Source organism: Cebidichthys violaceus, unplaced genomic scaffold (genome assembly GCF_023349555.1).
Source record: "Cebidichthys violaceus isolate CVI_PGR_0920_01 unplaced genomic scaffold, fCebVio1.0.p SCAF_1, whole genome shotgun sequence".
Lineage (NCBI taxonomy): Eukaryota > Metazoa > Chordata > Actinopteri > Perciformes > Stichaeidae > Cebidichthys > Cebidichthys violaceus.
The window spans coordinates 13,368,969-13,390,977 of record NW_027176262.1 but is presented as its reverse complement, the minus strand read 5'-3'; the positions used below and the strand labels follow the sequence as shown (position 1 = coordinate 13,390,977).

The window sequence follows — 22,009 nt, the reverse complement described above, 5'->3', positions numbered from 1 at the left end:
GTATTGTTTAAATGTTGAAGATCTGTTCTGTTTTGTTACATCTGCATCCTGGAAAACCTGAACAATGTGGCAGAGCTAAAGCTCTGGACTATTAGATTAATTTACAAATATGAACTCAAACATCATCGTGCATCAAGGTAGTTTATGCAACCGTATAACTCAATCTTTCAGCTGGTTGATGAGAGGAATATAATACTGTGATAATTCCTGTAAAATTCAACAAATTAAATGCTGGGAAAAGGAGATTTCCTGGACTCCTGCAAGTTTTGTGTTAATCCAACAGAAAACAGAAAATAGTTAATCTTTCTAATAGTAGCAAATATATGCATTGTTTCAGATTACGTCACCTTGTACTTTGTGTGAATATTGATATTATAGATTATTTAATGCTCTTCCTGCTAATTTAATTCCCCTTTCATGCTGTTTTATGATGTTTCCTTTGTTTTATAAGATACCCAGATACATAAGACTATGATCATACTGTAAATCTAATATTTATTTATTCACATTATGTCCTCTCTTTGTTTAGTCCTTGACAGTGGGGTGTGAGACGGTGGATATGACTCTGAGAAGAAACGGACTGGGACAACTGGGCTTCCATGTTCGCCTGGACGGCACTGTGGCTGAGGTACCGTCAGATGACCATCTGCCACACCAGACCTCAAATACTCATCTAGGAAGATTCTTGGCTCTACATAACTGGCTTGTTTGAAGACTTTTTTTGGTGTTTTTTCTTTTTTTTAATGCAGGTGGAGGAATACGGCTTTGCCTGGCAAGCAGGACTGAGACAGGGCAGTCGGTTGGTGGAGATCTGCAAGGTGGCCGCGGTGACGCTGACTCACGAGCAGATGATCGACCTGCTGAGGACGTCGGTCACGGTCAAAGTCATCATCATCCCTCCGTACGAAGAGGGGGGGCCTCGCAGGTGTGTTAAAATGTCTTTGAAGCTAAACTAACGAGAGTGACTCATTTTGAAACGGCTTTGGTGAATACAGATGTTGAGGAGGTAGGCAACAGCATTGCTGAGTGTTAGCAGGCAGTAGTGGAAGGACAAGAGCGAGCCAGAGTATAGTGCAGGACGCTGCTCACTCAAACACACAAAAGCATTGGTGAGGTAATGGCCAGACTCCAATGTTCTGGGAGGATTTTGTGTGGGAGTGCGTGAAAAGAGGCAGCAAGAGAACGGAGAGAAAGAAACGATGTGTGGTTCGAGAGGAAATAGGCGGAATGAAGCATGGAGACAAATAAAAGAAAAACGCATTTGTTTGATGGGAATTAAACAAAATCTGCTTTTCTTTGTTTCCCTCGCCTCTGTATGTAGTCTCATCTTGCTCGGCTTACTATCGCCTTGTTTCCCCTCCTCCCACAATCTATTTCTTTCCTCTCCCGTCATCCTCTTCCAACCTTTCATCTCCACACACGGCCTTGACAAAGACAGAATAACGAGGCCTTATGAGACGCTGATGTGGTGTTACAGAGCGGTTGTGGAGGTGAAGAATAACCACAGTGGCTGTGTGTTTCTCACTGAGAACCAGGACTTTTAAATATAGTAATTGTGGCGGGTTGTGTGATCGCAGAGTGGTTAGATATCTTTAATGTTTGAGGCAGTTTAATTACACCAAGTTAAATCCCTTTGACACACACACACATGCACACTCTCTCAAGTAGCAGCTGATAATTAAGAGTCTTGTATTTCACTCATCCCCCACTCTCTCTCTCTCTCTCTCTCTCTCTCTCTCTCTCTCTCTTTTGCTCTCTCTTTCTCTCTCTCTCTCTCTCTCTCTCTCTGACTCGTTTGTCGTTGTGTGCCAGGCAAGCAGATTGCATGAGATTAAGGCTTGGATTCTGCCGGGAGAAAAAAAGGGCCGCATAAAATAAATAAACGAGTGGAAGTGATTAATTAAAAATGCATGCCCTGTGCGAATGAAGAGGACGGAAAAGAGGGAGGGATAGAGAAAGAGGCAGGGTTTATTGAGTTGGAGAGGCAGAGAAGCGCTCGGTGAGGAGGACGTGTCTCAACACCACCAAGAGAGAGAGAGGTGGGTGGAGGAGAGAGAGAGAGAAAGAAAGAGAAACCAGAGTTGGAAGTGTTTATTCGGCTCTGACTGGATGCGTGCTCATGTAAGATGGAGGGATCCAGAGGAGAGGTGTGATGTTGTAGTGTGTTTGACCACGTGTGTCTCGGGAGCTAGAGCTGTGTCACATCTGCCAGCGTGATGGAAGAAACACTGCATGTCAACATACGTAGACTCCACTCTCTCTAAGGTTTGTACTACTGCTATGTAACTGTACGGGTATTGGTTGAGTTGGTAGTATTCCTTGATCGATCAAGGTGTCCTGACCACGTGTTGTGTTCATGTTTTTGTGCACTGTTTATACATAGCATTCATATTTTCTACAGGCGTATTGGTCGTGCGTGCGTTGTGTTTACATCTCTACAGCTTTCATTTGATAATGTTTTACTGTCTTGTAGCAGATTAGATACAGTAGAGGGTTTAGTGTCACCAGGCTCTGCAATTAATCCAGGTTAAACACGAAAGAATCAGTTCACCCAAATTATAAAAAACATATTTTTCTCTATCTGCTGCTATGTATTCATGCAGATAGATTTGGTGGTATTTATTTTTAATGTATCGTTTACTGAGATTTCTTCCTCCACCACAATACAAAAGAGGTGAATGGAAGTTAATTTATTCTGCTCACAGAATTAAAAACTATATCAACTTTTTTTTACAGACACTTATCTTTGCTAAAATAATGTCCCTGTTATTTAGAATAATGCAAACTGTTCACTGTGTATGTACAGTTTTAACTGGAACTATGTTCTGATGAAGGAATAGTCCCTAATAGTTGGGTTTGTTTGTTGTTGTTTATATAATTTGGGTTATAGCTGAAACAAAATGTTGTTTAATTAATTAGTCAATAGACAAAAAATTAATCTGCAACTATTTTAATTATCCATTAACTGTTCAAGTCAAGGTAATTTTATTGAAATGGCACATTTCATACACAACGGCAATTCAAAGTGCTCTACATAATACATTAAACATTCAAATGCTAATTTAAAGAATAGAAACCCTTTTAAAGGAAAGAAATTCATATTTGATTGTCTTCTATGACAGTAAATTAACAAACTGTTGGTCAGACCAAATAACACTTTTAAAGACGACATAATTTTGACATTTTTACACTAAAGGATTAATCAAAAAAAAAATCTGCAGATTGACTTATAATGAAATAAATGATTACTTGGCTGAACCGACTCTTTCAGGCACACACTGCGTCCTCGTCGTTCTTATTTCAATCTTTGCATCTTCAGTCTTTTTCAATTTCTTTTTTATAACCCTCTTTCACCTCACAGAATTTCACTAATTCCTCCACCGTCATGGCCATCCCTCTCTCTCTTCCTCTCGCCATTTGTCTCTTCTTGACTACATCCTCTATGCGTATTTAATGCCTCCTGCCCTCCTTTAATGGGCTGTGAATGAAATAATGATGGTGTAAAAGATATGTGCTGGATCTTGGGCTAGCTAGAGGCTACTATTAGAACATGAAAACATTTCAGTTGTGCTTGTGGCCTGATTTGATAAATAGAGATATATTGAACAGTTTTCACACACTAAACTCAGTACAGAAGAGGGGAGTGTGGAAATTTAAGTGTTGAGCACTGGATTGACTTGCTGTGCTGGATCTCCCTTCCTCTCTCCGTGTCTTTAGGGGCTGCACAGAGGAGTATGAGATGAAGACCATGGAGCAGAAGCCAGAACCTGAGCCTCTGGCAGCGGGCTACCGACCCTCCCCTCGCCCAACGTGGCGATGGGACAGCCCACCCATTCCTCCAGGGCTCCACAGTGTCCCCAACCAACAGCGCTGGGCCCCCATGGGTCCCCCTCCTCCTCCACTGCCCCGCTCACACAAGACTCTGATGCCTGTTCCCTACAGGGAGCCCCAGCACCTCAACTCTAAGAGGTGAGACTTTTTGCAGCAGCAGCAGCATGTTTGTCACTTGATTTGTGTTCCTGTAGCAGCCTTACTCGTATTCCTCTCCTCTCTGTGGTCTGTTTGTTGTTCTGCTAGTTAACCGTCACCCTCTTTGTGTGTCCTCCAGGCCAGTGAGCTACCCAGAGAACCACTACAGTCTGTCTCCTGCAGGAGGCGACAGAGTGCTGCCCTACAGAAACCCCTCTGCCAGCTTCTCCTCACCCTCCTCCGGCCTAGTCGGCCTCTCCACGATGGGGCCGCCTGGAATCACACCAGGCCCCTTCGTACGCTACAAACCCTCCCCCGACAGGTGTGTGTGTGTGGGGTCGTATTCGTTTTCCGAGCTCTCCTCCATCCCTCTTTTAATCTTGATTAAACATGTCTGATGTAACTCCTAACTACTGTTTTGTTTGCTCGAGGTGGATTATATCTGTTTATGCGATGAGGCTGACTAATGTGTCAGGTCTGCAGTTAGACGTGTATGAACACACTGTCTCCTTGAGGAAGGATCTGGTGTGTGGGCGGCTCTTCCTCACTGTGTGGAGGTTGATAACATCTCGCCCAACCGGATAAATGTGTTTTATTCAACTGCCATCGGGATGCAAAACAGAAATTCAAATCCAAACGCTACATTTTAAGGGATTTTCTTTGGAGTTTCATTTGAGTAATTTACCCACAAATTGTTGTTGTTTCATGTATAACTAACAGTGGCATGAATGTGGTTATTAATCAAATGCCGCCCCTCCTCCTATGATCCATATGTGTAGATATGGAACAGGACAGCGCCCCCTGCTGCCCTATGAGCCCCATTTCAGTGTGGACATCACCTCCAGTGGAGAGTCTTCCTCGGGCTTCACCAGTCAGGAAAGCACCATGGAGCGCTGCAAAACAGGTACACCACCTTCAGAAACTGCAAGCAGCTAATGTACAATATGTTGTGAATACTCCTTTAATCAATAATTGTATGTTGACAATGGATCACATTGTATGTGAAAGGGGTTGTTCATGGTGATGAACCCACAGAGAATTATCACCTGACTGTGACTCTGTCAGGAAGCTTTTTTCAGAAAAGAGCTCCAAAAAGCCCACTGTGTGCTACCTGCTCTGCTCCAAGCAGCAGACAGACAGTTGAACATAGTGAAGCAAATCTTTTTCTCATTAGTTGGTAGAGACCAAAACAGAGCTAAAAGAGAGTGACAGGACCTAAATGTATCAGGTGGCCAAAAACACAACTCCAAAATAATAATAATGTTGTCCCATATCTGCTGGATATGCAAACAGTCAACTGATAATATCTGGCCAAAAAATTATTTGTTGCATGTTGTAAATTAATCAGACTTGTCTTAAACTGTGTTCATGGTCTGTTTGTTAAAGTGTGTGTGTGTGTGTGTGTGTGTGTGTGTGTGTGTGTGTGTGTGTGTGTGTGTGTGTGTGTGTGTGTGTGTGTGTGTTGCACAGTAGAGATAACGGAGTGTGATTTTGTGCGTTGGTGGAGGTCAGTGTTTAAATGTGCTATAAGTATTTAATCCTCTTTGCCAACCATCGAGGTTCAGTGTAATTTTCTTTAATCCTGTGAGTGTCTGTGTGTGTTTCTGTCTAGAACCCCTCTGGCATATCCCAGCGTCGTCGTCTCGGGGTCCTGGGGGTGGAGGGGGGCAGAGGAGACCAACCAGACAGGATGTCCCTGGGAAAGACTCTCCGAACAGACACTCGAAGGTCAGACTTGTCCTCACCCCGTCTCATTTCATTCGTCTTCTTTGCCTTGTTGCCTCTGAGTTTGTCTAAACCTCTTGTCCTCTGCAGGGCGAGACTCAGTACTCCAGCCACTCCAGCAGTAACACTCTGTCCAGTAACGCCTCCAGTGGCCACAGCGACGAGCGCTGGTTCGACGGAGGAGCTGGAGGAGAGCGAGGATGCGACCCGGTGGACCCTGACCCCGACCTTCTCAACAAGGGGGGGTCTAACGACAGTGGGATCGACGCCTCAACCCACTACAACAACAATCGGCAGGGAAACATGTCCAACAACCAGTCCCATAAGCCCATGCACTCCTTTGCAACCTACAGCGGCGTCCAGGAGCTGTCTGTGGGAAACAGCAGCGGCAGCAGCGGAGAGGCGAGGAGACGAGAGTCCTCGCCCATCATAGCAGCCTCAGCTAATCAGAACAAAGGGTACCGCACCAGGACATTCCCGCCTCCGGGCTCCAGCGCCGAGAAAATGGATACTTTCAAGCCCAGGTAGGTGTCCGACTCACTTATGAAGCTACTATTATTTTACCAAAAATGAACATTAACCTCAATGAACGACAGGAAAAGTATGTGCTGGCTGTTATTATGTAGACAGAGTGTGTTGCATTCATAAGTCTTGCTGTTAAATGTTGCTCAGCTTCATGGAGAATGTGTATCATTTGTAATAACTTTAAGACTATTAACAAGTTTTGAGGAATCTTAAGTGAATGATGCACCAAGGAGCCGTTATTTACCACCACCAGATTCTTTAAAATAAAATAGTTTGACACATGGAAATCCATCTTTAAAGGATACACTAAAGATTAAAGCAGCCTAATCCTTGTAAAACATACAGATCGTCATGTGATCTCTTCTGCTGGTGCACTTGCTTCCCCCACCCATCATAAAACACACACACATGCACAGGCTTCGGCCGCTCTGTGTTGGATTAAAACAATCTGTGTTTAAACCCCGTCGAGTGCCATCGACTGTGCCTGGGATGTGTTGGACCATCAACATAATATAGACATAAAATTAAACCAGAAGGCTTTAGGACACAAATGATTCATCACGGTTTGTGGACAGTTTATCAGATATTGTTGTAAGGTCTATGCTTTGTTTCAGTCAGAGGATTACAGTAGGTGTTGTTGGGTGATACATGATGGTAGTTGCAGTTCATAACTCATCTGCTGTTTATCCCTTTGCTGTTAATGGTGTTGTATCAGCAGTCAGTAGCATAGTATCTGCTGTGTGAACTTTAATGGCATACTCTTTTCTTCATTGCCTGACCAATGAAGAGGAGGAGAGTAAGATGTATTCTGCAGGAATGAATTATGCATGTATATGCATGAATATATTAATGTGGAAAGACAACACATAAAGAGCTGAACAATAAACTTAATTTACCCTCTGTGAGCAAAACAAAAATATGTGCTCTGATCATTTAATGCACATGTTTATGGTAGCCTTATATGTCAGAGGATCTACCACAACTGTCATTTAATCGCAAGTATTATGTTTTCTTTCTTAAAGGAATAGTTTGGCATTTTAGGGAGTATGCTCTTTGAAACAAGAGGAAACGGGTAGCCTGGCTCTGTCCAAATCTTACAAAAAGCCACCTACCTGTACTGCTAACGCTTACTAATTAACAAACTTAAGAGGTGCTTATTATTGCTTGTGTCCCAAAATGTTGAACCGTTCCTTAAAAGTAAAAAATCTAAATATGTCACAAGGGGCAAAATAATTAAATCATATAATGTAAAATGCAGTTTTGCAACACAAAACACAACACAAAAGTTTTTCATCTTTTGTTCTGTTAAATTAGCTGACCTTACATCATCTATCATCTATCTGTGACATGGCCAAACGTATGTGTCCTGACACTTTAACTTACCTTCAGTCACATCATTCATTAACCACGTGTACATGTGTGTGTCCTCTCAGGGCCTACACACCGCAGGGTTACAAGACTCCAACAGCTGAGAAAGCCCGGCCAGTCCGAGCTGCTACAACGACACCCACCTCAGCTCATTTAAGCTCCACCCCTCTGTCCAGCTCCGCCCCCAAGGCCTTTTATGGGAAAAGCAGACCAACCGGCTGGCAGAACGACGGTCCGTCACCTTCAAACGCAACCATGACATCCAGCTCTGACAGCAGCAAGAGCAAGAAGTAAGTTAGTGATGATGAAGTCTGGGTCGTTTACATTCTGTTACTGTAACATCACACTTGTTTAAATATAATGAGTTTACCAAGCACACTTGAAAAGTGCATCTAAAATCTCCTCTGACTTAATTCTACCTCAGTGACCTGCAGTTGTTGTGTCTTTAGGGTGAAGCTCCGCTCAAAGTTGTTGAGTTTGCTAGTTCTTCCTTTGCAACACATGCAAGGAAATGTCAATATTGTGTATGCATCATATGACTGTATACTAACCCAACCTGTTAAAAGTGACTAATTAAACAAAAGTACTTTGAGCTCTGAATGGTCAAATTAGTGTGTAATTCAAAAGAAAAAAGATTGAATAATTAGCATAACTCTGTTTCCCTTTACTGTTCATCAACTCATGACCCCTCAGATTTATCTTGTGACCTCTTGTTGGAGTCATGACCCAGAGGTTAGGAACCACTGTTATTAAGTAATTGTAGACATGGTTACATTAATAGAAAAACTCATGAGTGTCTTCCGTGCTCTTTAAAAGCAGCTTCTAAAACACTGACCTGTAAATGGGCTGGAAGTGTCAATGGTTTGGGTCAATGTGGTGGAGAAAATGCACACTGTCGTTTGTGCTTCTGGTTCTCATGTCTCGTGTCTCCATATCTCATGTCTTGTGTCTCGTGTGTCAAGTCTTGTGTCTCGTGTCTCATTGTGTCTCGTATCTCATGTCTCGTGCCTCATGTCTCATATCTCATGTCCCTTATCTCATGTCTCGTGTCCCGTATCTCTTGTCCCTTGTCTTGTGTCTCATGTCTCGTGTCCCTTATCTCGTGTCTCATATCTCATGTCTCATGTCTCGTGTCTCATATCTCGTGTTTCATGTCTCGTGTCTCATCTCTATCTTGTGTCTCATGTCTTGTATCTCATCTTATGTCTCGTGTCCCTTATCTCATTTCTCATGTCTTATGTCTTGTGTTCCTTATCTCGTGTCATGTCTTGTGTCTCATGTCTCATATGTCTCGTGTCTCATATCTCATATCTCATGTCTCGTGTCTCGTGTCTCATATCTCATGTCTCGTGTCTCCAGGCAGGTGGATACAAACTCAAAGAACGTGTTTGGACAACCTCGGCTCCGAGCCTCACTGAGGGATCTGCGTTCTCCGAGACGGACTTACAAAAGCACCATCGAAGACGACCTGAAGAAACTGATCATCATGGACAACCCGGGAGAGACGCCACAAAGAGATCCGGTGAGGAACACGGTTAACACCTGACACCATTATCTCAGTCAACAGTCTTTCTTTGATGAACTTGCACACACAGCTCTCTGATCTCTGGTCCCTCATCTCTCCATAGTCTCCCAGACGAACCTTGCAGCGCACCTTCTCAGATGAGTCGCTGTGCAGCGGGCGCAGAGAGGCGAGCTTCGCCAACTCTGAGAACCCGACGACGCCCACTGACGTTCTGTTCACCTGCACGCTGCCCACACGCAGACACGCCGTCTCCAACCAAATGCAGGGCAAGAAGGGTGAGTTTAAACTTCTGCTTTGAGGCAGCTGGACAAAACTTACAGTGCTGTGTTGCGTGTATTAGCTGCCAAGTTTCATTTTGTGGGGATCTAAGGAGCTCAGTGATGAAAGCAATTATTTAATATTGTAATGCACAAGTTATTTGTTGCTTTCATAACTTCTACAACCTTGTAGTATGTAGATGTCATTGTTTGAGGTTTGTTTGCTCACTGCAGCTGCTCTGCTCTCCTGTCCTACAGTGCCTCTGTCTGCCTCAGAGCTGTCTCTCACAGAAGTCAGAGATAAGGTTCCCCCTCTGAGGAGGCTCGATCCTGGGCTGATGCCACTTCCTGACACAGCCTGTGGGCTGGAGTGGTCCAGCCTGGTCAACGCTGCTAAAGCCTACGAAGGTGAGGCGGGAGACACTTCAGGATTAGGTTTGTTCAACTCAGTGTGAGATTCTAAATGAAGTATGTGGCATTTTGTGTATTGTTTTGTCTCTACACCGGCGACAGCCCCAGCTGGAGGCATGATGTTTTTGGGTTGTCTGTCCGTCGCAAAGCGTTATCTCAGGAAAGCCTGGAGGGAATGTCTTCAAATTTAAATGAAACAAACATCCACTTGCTCTCAAGGAAGAAGTGATTTGACTTTGATGGTTGAAGTTCAAGCTATTGGCCATAACTCAAGAATTCATATGCTAATTAAGAAAATTCCTCACAAATATTTAATAGGATGAAATTATGAAGTGATGACATTTTGAACAGACATGGATGTCAACCGCAATATGGCTAAAAGTTCTGCAATTCTGTTAAAATTGTCTGAAAGTTACATTCACAACTGCTTACATTAACCATCTACATATCATCTTTATTGTTCAATTTAATGCTAAACAAATCTAAATTTCCCCCAAATATAACTGATCTGTTGTAACACCAAAAAAGTAAGATTAAAATAAAAAAAAAAGTACACATTAATAAGTGTACAATCTTAAATCCCTGGTGGATGTAAGACATATCGTTTGGCTGATCGGTTTCATCTTGTCTCGGCTCTCTTCTGTCACACGACACTCCTGGGAAAGAGGTCTCTGCATTCATCTATGCTTCGTACACGATCGCCTGCTCTGCTTCCCAGCCACTGTTTCTTTTCTGGGTCTCTGTCCTGTCCCCTGTGTCCTCTGTAACCACAAAGACGATCACAGCACAGACAAACACACTAGACTCGAGCCAACACTTGATTCATAACCTCACCTGCTGCCAGGTCCTGCTGTGCTAAGGTGGGATTGTGGCATGTATCTCGAGGGACACTTGGGTAAAAAGACTTTTATAAAGTGTGATTGTGTGTCTCTGTTGCAGCACAAAGAGCCGTTTCCCTCTTCTCGCTGAATGAGCCACAGGTTGGAGGTCCGGACATGAGATCAGTCGTCAGTCCAGTCCAGTTTCAGACACCTCAGACACCACGCACCACACCAACCTTCAGCGGGTAGGTCAACCTCACTGTGTTTTTGTAAAGTTGTGCAATCAGAGAACTCTAGCAATACAACTCCTCCTCACTACTGCCATCTGGTGGTGATGCACTTGACTGTTCTATTTAGTGAGCCAGTGAGCTGCACTTATTATTAATGAAACTGAAGAGCTTCAGTTCAAACAGTCTTCCACAAGAATGAATGCACTCACACAAACACCAGTAAAATCTGTCCTTCCCAACCACTTCCATAACCTGTGCACCTCGCTGTTTGTATTTTTTATTATTTAGAGTGTTGTGTTTTTTGGCTCAATGCAAAGTGATTTGTGCTTGAATGATGGCAATTATTATTGTTATTATTATAATACTGGGTACATGAAGGGGCGAGGGAAAACCCCCCCGATACACTCGATAGTAAACACTCACAAATACCCTCTGGCCCTGACAGAGCCGTCCCACCCCTGATTTCTGGGGCTCTGCAAAGGGACCACGGGTATCTGCAACGGGTCACTGATAATAATCTGTGCCGTGTGTGTTAACAGCGACGAGGTGCCCAACGAATTATCTGGTCGGCTCTTCCACCTGGAAGTGATGTTGAAACAGCTGAACAATGATCTGGAGAAAGTAAGAATCTTTTTTCCTTTATTAAACTGTTCAAAGTAGAAAGCTTTTAAGAGAACATTATAGTAATGTTGGTTGCATCCACCAGGATGCCCAATTTCTTCTTTTTTTGATACCTTTGCTTTCTCACCTTAACAATAATTAAACTTTTTACCAATGCGTGGGTTCAAGATACAGAACAGATTGTCATTATGATTTCACAAAAAATGTAACAACCCTACCAACATCTTTAAATGCTTAAATTCTTGTCTGTTTAATTTGTGCAAAAACCAAAGTATAAAGACGACAAGTTTTTGGGAGGTTATGTGTTGCTTGTAGACACTTTTTTGTTACATAGAACCGATCCAGACAACCTGTTTCTAATCATTATGCTAAGCTATGCTACTTCTCCTGGCTGTAGCTTCATATTTAGTGGCTAAACATGAGCGTGGTATCCATCTGCTCATCAGAGTATTCCCCAAAATGATTCCTTTAACAGTGTCCGATCAACACGTAACTGAAAAATCATTGTTTGTCTTCTTCTTCTCCTCATTTCCGTGTCTCTACTACCAGGAGAAGAAGGATAAAGTCATTCTGCTGGCAGAGATGGCCAACCTGAGAGAGAATAACCAGCGCTTGCAGGTGGAGAGCCTCACAGCCAGCGAGCAGCTGCGCAAGTTCAGCACTCTTTTTACTAACAACGGCCAGACAGAGAGTGAGCACGAGGCTCACTCCTTAACACACGACATTGACTCGAGGAGGGAGTGATGCCTGCAGAAGAAGAAGAAGAGAGGCCACAGAGGAAGGGCCGACGGTGAGAATACTCATGATTCCATGCACGTGCAGCGGCGGCAGAGGTCACAATGATGTCACCTCACTCAGCTTCAACTGGACTGCCTTAAACTGTAGAGAGAGCAACCAATAAGACAATTGATTTTTAAATTCATCGCTCCCCGAAAGTCTCACGCAGCCTGCACACAGAGACCCTCCCTCTCTAATCTCTGAGCCTGTTTATTTTTATAGACTGAAGTCAGAAAGTCTTATATACTTGTCATATATATATATATATATATATATATATATATATAAATACATATGCTACTATGCCAGCCAGAGGAGCGAGTAGGAGGAAACTGTTTTAGAGAACACTACATCACCTGGAGAGGCCTAATACTGTTCCTGCAGCGAATCAGCCAAAAAAAGACTCATTACAGACTGCATTTCCCAGAATGCACTAGAAGTAATGGAAGCTCTACAGACATGGTACTGTAGATAGATGCCTGTGTGGTACAATTCTCATGTATCAATAGTACCCATATTGTACCGATATTGTCGTACTAAAGAGGTGTGTGTGTGTGTGTGTGTGTGTGTGTGTGTGTGTGTGTGTGTGTGTGTGTGTGTGTGTGTGTGTGTGTGTGTGTGTGTGTGTGTGTGTGTGTGTGGCTGATGGTACTCAGAAGCATTATGGCACAACAGCGTTTGTGCTCGAGGCAAACTGCATTTTATTACCCTTTGGTGTGAGTTTGTGAGTGAATGTGATGGTCTGTTGTAGGAGTAATGTATGAGTGATGAACAAACCAGTTTACTGTAATATGAACACTTGTGGGTCACCATATTCCTCTTTCCTCCGTTTACATGGATGAACCTGTGGCCCTTTAGATGTGAAACAAGCCATCAACGTGTGGAGTGAGTTTGAATGGTCGATGTCATGCAGCTCAGTGATATTATTAGTATCATATCTCTAATGTAATGCATTGTTTTGAGTTCAATTGTCACTGTTTTCAGCAGTACCGTTATCATCTCAGATCTAAATGTACTGGATATTTGTTTTAACATTGAGTCGTTATCACAGAAAAAAAGAGCATTTCAAAGACGTACTAATATTTAAAGCAGTAGTTTGACAGACTTTCAGTTAAATCAATTAAAGTTAAAAATGGTTATTAGCTTCGCAAAACAGCTAGCCTGTCCAAAGGTAACACAATCCACCTACCAGCACCTCTTAAGCTCACTAAATTGACACGTTCTCTCTAATTTGTCTGATCCCAAATATAGTCTGAGTTGGAAAGTCATTGTTTTAGGGACTATTTTTTTGGGGAGTCGTAACTTGCAGGACTTGTTGGTCCTGGTGTCGCACCAAATTCTGTGACCTGATTGGCAAATCTCAGCTATTTATCACTTACTTGATTTGACAGCTGTTACCAAACACGGTACCCCTAAAAATTTAAAATGTCAAACTATTCTTAAAATGACGTCTTCTTTGCCTACTAATCAAAATTAAGCTGTATTGTATCTGTACATGAAACTCCCTCATATCAGAACCAGTGTGTCTGTGCGTGTGAGAGGATTTGTCCCCGTGTTCTCTAAATGAACACAAGACACTATTTATACTGCTAGCTTGCTTAACGATATTGTCTTACTATATCTATTTTTCATACAGAAATAATGAGTGTTTTTCTTGGACGTTGGTACTGAACAATTACATCCCTGCAGAGGATGACTCTCAATCTTCCTGTCGGTTTAGATACTGCTGATAGAATTGTACTAAATGATCTCCTGCTCTGCCCTGTAGGACAGATGCTTCTCTCTCACCGCGAGGTTTCTTCTTCCCTGGTCTGACTGGAACTGTTTTAAATCCTAACTCTCTCAGGTTCCTCAAGATGCTGTATAATGACACTAAACCATCAGTTAGGAGTGGGCGATGTGTAGCCCTAAGTTCAATGTCTGCAGCATACAGTTTCTACCAGTGTAGTCATCCCTTTAATATTTATGGGTGTATTACATCATTTTTGGCAAAGTTGCAAATCTGACCTTTTTTATGGCGATATGGATTCTTTATGATTGAATAACTTGATTTATAAGTGTTTAATTTGCAGGTTTAGAAAGTTGTTTTTCAACTGATTTTCCATAAAGTCGACTATATTGAAACTTCATATAAAATGATATATGTTGTGATAAGATGCATCCTTATCGCCCACTCCTACTATCACAAGTACTTTTCTCACACACGATGGAACAAGTGTTGTAGTCCGACTCTGCGCTGCACAGAAAACTGCCATTTCCTCCTGAGTTCACGTCCCCAGCTCCTTTATTACTCTGCAGCCAGTTATACAGTCGGGCCGTGTAACTTTGATACCAGTAACATTTGGACCTAGTTGGACCTTTTTGTTTGGGTTCAGAAATGCTCCTTTTACCAGTCTCTCATAAACAAATCCAGACTATAATGGGGTCAGATTCTAAAAAGAAGCATCTTTTATTTCCTGTTTGGGCATTTTTAGTTCAAGTGACACACTCCTCCTTCATTCATGCAGCTTTGCAGGTGTAGCTGTGATTTTATTATCTGCAAGTCTTTGCTTTTGTAAAAAGGGGGCAAGGTTTCTTCTTTATAAAGTCTGTTAATGTTATATATAATTTTAAGCTATTTATAGCATACACAACGGTCCCTGTTGAACAAATCAATAATGCATCATGGTTAATGGTAATATTGTATAACTAGGTTTGTTTTTTTAGATGTTAAATATTTTGATAATTTATTTTTTAACACATTCCCGCTGTTGAGAGATGAGGGTACTGTGTTTTTATTTGTGTATGCCGTTTTACTTCTGATCTCTGTACAAAACTGATTTGTATGATTCCTCGTTTTCTATTTTTTTGGCATCTTTTCCCGTTTGTGCGTCGCTGCTCTCTGCACAGAGCAGCGTACGTGATGCATAGACAAAATGTTTTGGTTGGACATTGTTTTCTTTGGGTTGTAATAACTTGTACATTTAAAAGTGTAAATTATGTTTTCATTATTTTATAAAAAATATATTAAAAACAATTATCAACATGGTCTGATTTTAATAACATTAATGCATTTTATTTGTACGCACTTTTCATTCAGGGAATTTCAGAGTGCCACTAAGCCAGTACACAGTAAGAACATAGTTAAAACAAACTACAATAAAAAAAGTAGTAAACATAAGCATAATAGAAAACAGTAAATGAACAGAAACACAAAATAAATAGCTGACAGTGATTTAACACAAGGTCAGAAACGCCTTCCTGAATAAAGGTTTTTAGGCCAGTCTTAAGAGTCCAGTGTCTGCGTTGCCCTGAGCTGGTCAGGGACACTGTTCCATAAGCGCGGTGCTGCCGAGCCAAAGGCCCGGTCGCCCATGGTGTGGAGCTTGGCGTTGGGGACCCGGAGGAGCGAGCCGTTTGAAGATCTGAGGGTGCGGGTGGAGGTTTGGGGAGTAATGAGTTCTTGTTGGTAGGGAGGTGCATGTCCACTTATGCATTTATGTGTGAGTAGTAGGACTTTGTAGTCACTCCGGAAGGAGACAGAGCCAGTGTAGTGAGTAGAATAGGTGTTATGTGCTCATATTTACGGACTCATCAGGATAACAATTCTCCCTCTGAAGTTACACAACTGGTATGAAACTTAGGCTGAAAATATTTTCATTATCAGTCAAAAACAGTTTTTTTTTAATGGCACATCTCAAAACATCCAATGTATACGTAAATGTGGAACCAGTGTGTGGTTCACACTTCAGCTCGTTTCATGTTATAGTCGCTTCTGTAGAGGGGAAAAAAACATTACTGTAACTTCAAACATGCAACCATTTAAACAGGTTTCGTAGACCACTTTTTATTTCCTTCTGGGCCGTCGACAGTGGCACGACAGGAAATGTGGGGGAAGAGAGTAAGTGAATGGTGGATCCAGCCAGGAATCATACCTGGAACTTGTCGCCATAAAGAAAATGCATCTTATTTATTTAAAAAAAAAAAAAAAAAAGGGACCATGTACAGTTTAAAACAAATGTCACCATTTGATGCACTGTACCAGATTATAGCTTTAAACTAGTTTACATCTGTAGTCCCTTGGCAGGTCTTGCTCTGTGGTCTTTTAAGTCATTGAAAACAGAAATTAGCTTAAACACTACAGCACTGGTCTCCCCCTCCCCAAAAATCACACAAACACAATAAAACTTGCATGTAAAATGTTTTATTACAAAATTTAATTTTCAACATAAAATACATTTTGTAGCGAGTACTTGCTGTTATATGTTTTGCATAAGTAAGCAGAACACTTTAATAAAATTAATTCTATACATTCATACGAGTTTGTGACAGTGCGGTCAATGAAAAATGCTTACGTTTTTTTAACTGTTACGAATACACTTAAACAACATCAGGGACCACGATCAAGTCACAGCTGCTGTGTTTACACAACGACATGAAGCCTCAGCAGATGGGAGTGATTTTGGGAGTGAGGACACGTGGTCTACGATCCACACATGAGACAATCGTCCCGGTTCTCCAGAGAACACACCATGGCAGCGATGTTACGCTCTTTCATCTCCTCCTCTGTGGCCTTGACCGGTTCCTGCGCCTCCTTCAGCCTCTCCTTGTTCAAGGTGAACTGGATGGGGTTAGCGGCAGGCTTCGTCCTCAGGTAGTACATCCCCGTCTTCAGACCCTGTGGTGAGAGGAAGAGGTGAGTCTTAACGCACGTTGCTGCACTCATCAGTAGCAACTTCTCTTTCACATCCCGGTCTCACTTACTTGTTTCCAGCCGTAGAAGTGCATGCTGGTTAGTTTGCCGTAGTTCGGCTCTGCGATGTGGATGTTCAGCGACTGGCTCTGGTCGATGAAGGCGCCGCGGTCGGCGGCCATCTTGAGTATCGTCTTCTGGGAGATTTCCCAAACTGTTTTATACAGCTGCTTCAGATCATCTGGAATCTCATCAATGTCCTGTTGAAACAAATCATTTAAAACCAGAACAGTTACAACACCAGAGCTGAAACATCCATTTAATTATTCACAACATTTTTAAAGCAAAAATTTCAAAAATAAGCACACATTAGCACTTCCTATGAAAGGCGACCTGGATGTGGTCTTACCTGGATGGACCCGTTGTGGCCGATCAGCTGGTTCTTCATCTCCTCGCTCCACAGCCCTCTCTCCGTCATGTCTTTGAGCAGATGAGGATTGACGATCTGAAATTCCCCGGAGAGCACCCTGCGGGTGTAGATGTTGCTGGTGTAGGCTTCGATGGACTCGTTGTTGCCCAGGATCTGGGCGGTGGAGGCCGTGGGCATCGGCGCCAGCAGCAGACTGTTCCTCACGCCGTGCGTGGCGATCTTCTCCTTCAGCAGCTTCCAGTCCAACAGGTCAGTGGGCGTCTTCTCCCACATGTCGTACTGCAGGATGCCCTTGCTGACGGGAGAGCCCTCGTACGTCTCGTAGGGGCCGAGCTCGGCAGCCAGCTCGCAGCTCGCCTCCAGGGCGGCGTAGTAAATGGTCTCGAAGATCTGAATGTTGAGCAGCTGAGCTTCGGGGCTTTCGAACGGGTAACGCATGAGGATGAAGCAATCCGCCAAACCTTGTACACCGATTCCTATCGGCCTGTGGCGCTTGTTGGACTTTTCCGCTTCAGGCACTGGATAGTAGTTTATCTCTATGATCTTGTTCAAGTTTTTGACGATTACTTTGGTCACGGATGCTAGTTTTTTAAAGTCAAAAGTCTGCTCAGGGGTGACGTACATGTTGAGCGCGATTGAGGCCAGATTACAGACGGCCACCTCGTCGTGGCTGGTGTATTCAACGATTTCTGTGCAGAGGTTGCTGGACTTGATGGTGCCCAGATTCTGGTGGTTAGTCTTCCTGTTGCAGGCATCTTTGTACAGCATGTACGGCGTCCCGGTTTCTGTCTGGGACTCGATGATGGCATGCCACACCTGCTGAGCCTTCACCACACGCTTGAACCGGCCCTCCTTCTCATAGGAGGTGTAGAGCTTTTCAAACTCCTCCCCCCAGCACTCATCCAGCCCCGGACACTCGTTGGGACACATCAGAGACCAGTCTTGGTTGCTCTCCACTCTCTTCATGAACAGGTCAGGGATCCACATGGCGTAGAAGAGGTCTCTGGCTCTCTGCTCCTCCTTTCCCGTGTTCTTCTTCAGCTCCAGGAAGTCAAACACATCAAAGTGCCAGGGCTCCAGGTACATGGCGAAGGCCCCGGGTCTCTTGTTCCCGCCCTGGTCCACATAACGGGCCGTGTTGTTGTAAACTCTCAGCATGGGGACGAGCCCGTTGGAGTTGCCGTTGGTGCCGGCGATGTAGCTCCCCGTTGATCGGATGCAGCTGACGGCCACGCCGATTCCTCCAGCTGATTTGGAGATGAGGGCGCATTGCTTCAAGGTGTCGTAAATTCCCTCGATGCTGTCGTCTTTCATGGCGAGCAGGAAGCAGCTGGACAGCTGTGGCCTGTTGGTTCCTGCGTTGAAGAGCGTGGGGGAGGCGTGGGTGAACCACTTCTCCGACAGCAGGTTATAGGTCTCGATGGCTGCGTCGATGTCCGTCTCGTGGATCCCGACGGACACTCGCATGAGCATGTGCTGCGGTCGCTCGGCCACTTTGCCGTTGATCTTCAACAGGTAGGACCGCTCCAGAGTCTTGAAGCCAAAGAAGTTGTAGGAGAAATCTCTGTCGAAGATTATGGCCGAGTTGAGGCGGTCTTTGTTCTCAAGAACGATGTTGAGCGTCTCCTTTGAGATCATGGGAGAGTGGCGTCTGTTCAAGGGGTTGACGTAGTTGTACAGGTCCTCCATCACGTCGCTGAACACCTTCTTCGTTTCTTTGTGCAAGTTGGAGACGGCGATCCGCGCAGCGAGGAGGGCGTAGTCGGGGTGTTTAGTTGTGAGAGTGGCGGCGATCTCTGCAGCCAGCGTGTCGAGCTCCACGGTGGTGACGCCGCTGTACAAACCCTGGATCACCTTCATCGTAATCTGGGCCGGATCCACAAAGTCAGCGTTGAGTCCGTAGCACAGCTTCTGGATGCGAGAGGTGATCTTATCGAACATGACACGCTCTTGGCGTCCATCTGAAAAACAAACAAAACACTTCTCAGTTAACCCGATAACCACGGTCCAAAGACGACAGAAAAATTATACAATCAATTATATATTCAATATTTTTGTGTCATTTTGTCAACGCCCATCAGTTTGAATTAGCTTCCTTTTAATATTTTCCTGTTCTAACTTTCGAACCACACGGATTTTGAGTAAATATTAAAGCAAATTGATTCTTTCAAACTTAAGTATACATTTGATAAAATAACAAATCATAATAGTTCATCTAAATATTGTAGTATACAGAGCGATTCCTCCAGGTATTTAACTATTACTCAATGGCGGATGAAGTATTCAGATCTTTTCTACCAAAGTAAAAGTAACTATACTATATAATAAAGTGTAAAATAATCTGTTTCAAGTAATAGTACTGCATTCAAAATCTTAAATAAAAGTACATTAAATGTATTAATTAATATACTTCAAGTACCAAAAGTAAGAGTACTCATTATGCAGAATGGACAGTTTTAGTTTCATATAATGTATAACTAATATAATTAGTAATAATGTTTCAGCTGGTAAACGCATGTCTGATCTAAATGTCTTTATATATAGCCGGATAGTGTAATCCTATAATGTATTAGTCAATTTATAATAATAATAATAATCTGAAAAGTCACTCAAGATATCAAATATATAGAGTAACACGTACAGTATCTACCTACAAAAATGTAGTAAATTGCGTAAAATGTAAATACTCACGTAATGTACAAGTACCACACAAATGTACTTTAGTACAGTCACATTACTTGAGGAAATGAACAGTTCAACTACTAATACAGGGTATTGTGGTCTTCAATTACTTCGTTAGATTATTCAGTTAACATTAGTCTTTATACTTAACTAGCATCTCCTCCAACCAGAGACTCGAGGTGCACATTAACATTCAGGTATGTTGGGCCTGTACAAGCTTAACTTTTCATTTTGGCGCCAACCATGACAAAGACTTGTGGCAAACAAATACATTCAGCTGAAAGCCCCGGAAAACACATTTTGAGGAAGTCAACTGTTGAATGTACAGCCAGCTGGTGATTAACCGGATATTTATACAACGATATGTGTTTAACATGACGCCAAAAGAGTCGACTCAATAAAGTACCGACACCTAGGCTGCACCCTGCTATGTTACAGCTAACTAGACTAACTGAAGGCTACTAACTAACGTTAACTAACCGACTAAAGCACGGTGAGTAAGTTTAGTGCTACATCAAATAATCAGCCGGATAGAGGCAGCTGATGAGTAACTGCAGGTGAATAATGACAGATCGATCCACATTATTGACAGCTAGCACTGAAGCTAACTGAGGATCCATAACAACAGAAAACAGCTCACCTCGCTTGAGCACGTGCATGCTGGTAACGTGTGTTGTTCCTCGTGTCCTGAGAGACAAAAACAGCAGCTGAGCAGCTACAACTTTATCTTCTGCTCGGTGTCAAACTGGTCGGATAAACACAGACCCCGTCCAGACCCAGAGAAAGTGAGAATTACCGCTTAAAGTCCCGCTAAATGCTGTATTTGTACGGAAGACGTCACCGCTGCAAGCAGAGATGGACGGGCGTCTTGACCAATCACCAGCGAGAGAATGCGGGACCTTATTATCTGAGGACCAATCACAACAGTTTGAATGTCAGCTTCCTTTTCCGTGGACTAAAATCTGGCGGGAGAGAGATGTAAGTCACATAACATGTTTTGTGTTGTCCTGGCCTGTTTCAAGCTCACTAATTAGCATTCATACAGCACACAAGAATGTATCCACACTGTGTTCTCACTCATTTTCTGCAATGTATTTTAAAGACACATTTATTTCAAAGACACACCCATCACACATCAAATAGTATTACATATGTATTGGCCAAGCACCATGGCACATACCAGGAATAATATTCAAGTAAAATGAATATACAAAATGAAACACTTATGTATATACTGCTCTTAAAATACATCTGAATTATTTTGATTATAGTTCAAAATCAGATTTTTGCAAAGTAAAAATGAAAAGTATTCGCCTCCGAAATGAAGTGGAGTAGACGTAGTAAGAAGCATACAATTAAATTACTCAATTTAAGTACAAATACCTCAAATTTGAAGTACATTACTTAAATGTACTTCGTCACTTTGACTGTGGTTCCTTCATCCGACCAGTAGGTGGCGATAGCGCGCCTCAAATCTGTTCGCCAACTACAATACAAACCTAAAAGAAGTTACGCCACTTGACCGGAGACTACTGCCAAGATGTCCCGTAATGAGAAGACTTTACATTTGTACATTTAAATAGACTACTGCAACAGAAGAGTTACGACAAGTTTGCTAATGCTACATTATCTCTTTATTGTAGTTTTCCTCATTAGGTGAAAATGAGTTAAACAGCTGCAAATAGTTGTTGCTCGCTAAACCAAATTAATCTGTTTGTGTGTAAATTGTTATAATTTATCCTTGATTAATTTGATACAAACTAGCCATAAAATCAACAATGCCTTCAAAGAAACGCGCTGCTGGAGTCACTTTCAAGATCGGGACCACAACAGACAGACAATCGAACGTAAAGGATACATCACCATATTGAAACAGGACTACAGACACATGTAAGCACCGAGCTGACGGACAGCCCTAGCCCCTCCAGGCTGCTCCAGCTTCGACTTCCTGTGTGACTCCCCCCCCCCTGCATCCTCCACACGTCGGGTAGGACAC

General features: G+C 42.9%; 2 protein-coding genes across 6 annotated transcripts in view; one reads left to right on the top strand and one right to left on the bottom strand.

Annotated features, from left to right (window-relative positions):
• The window catches only part of sipa1l3 (signal-induced proliferation-associated 1 like 3), a 63,726-nt gene extending 48,472 nt beyond the window's left edge, over positions 1 to 15,254 (top strand). For 3 of the 4 annotated variants that reach the window (XM_068711519.1, XM_068711520.1, XM_068711517.1), the window contains 14 exons: positions 530 to 628; positions 750 to 925; positions 3,718 to 3,969; positions 4,109 to 4,291; positions 4,749 to 4,873; positions 5,582 to 5,697; positions 5,785 to 6,218; positions 7,653 to 7,877; positions 8,947 to 9,109; positions 9,216 to 9,387; positions 9,628 to 9,804; positions 10,720 to 10,846; positions 11,371 to 11,452; positions 12,002 to 15,254. In XM_068711519.1, the coding sequence (XP_068567620.1) occupies positions 530 to 628; positions 750 to 925; positions 3,718 to 3,969; positions 4,109 to 4,291; positions 4,749 to 4,873; positions 5,582 to 5,697; positions 5,785 to 6,218; positions 7,653 to 7,877; positions 8,947 to 9,109; positions 9,216 to 9,387; positions 9,628 to 9,804; positions 10,720 to 10,846; positions 11,371 to 11,452; positions 12,002 to 12,196 (2,526 nt within the window). In that variant the 3' untranslated portion in view covers positions 12,197 to 15,254. The remainder of the gene's footprint in view (positions 1 to 529; positions 629 to 749; positions 926 to 3,717; positions 3,970 to 4,108; positions 4,292 to 4,748; positions 4,874 to 5,581; positions 5,698 to 5,784; positions 6,219 to 7,652; positions 7,878 to 8,946; positions 9,110 to 9,215; positions 9,388 to 9,627; positions 9,805 to 10,719; positions 10,847 to 11,370; positions 11,453 to 12,001) is intronic. The other variant, XM_068711521.1, reaches the window with a different exon arrangement.
• A 1,142-nt stretch (positions 15,255 to 16,396) lies between these two features.
• LOC137872992 (ribonucleoside-diphosphate reductase large subunit) lies at positions 16,397 to 21,942 on the bottom strand. 2 transcript variants are annotated; one of them, XM_068711514.1, is made up of 6 exons: positions 21,877 to 21,942; positions 20,810 to 20,920; positions 20,654 to 20,700; positions 17,311 to 19,292; positions 16,973 to 17,161; positions 16,397 to 16,886 (listed from the first exon to the last, which is right to left on the bottom strand). In XM_068711514.1, exons 3-6 carry the CDS (start codon positions 20,670 to 20,672, stop codon positions 16,692 to 16,694), a joined length of 2,385 nt encoding a protein of 794 aa, XP_068567615.1. In that variant the 5' UTR covers positions 20,673 to 20,700; positions 20,810 to 20,920; positions 21,877 to 21,942; the 3' UTR covers positions 16,397 to 16,691. The 2 variants fall into 2 exon arrangements, with proteins under 2 accessions (XP_068567615.1, XP_068567614.1); XM_068711513.1 differs by having other exon boundaries at positions 20,654 to 20,920.
• Positions 21,943 to 22,009: the final 67 nt, after the last annotated feature.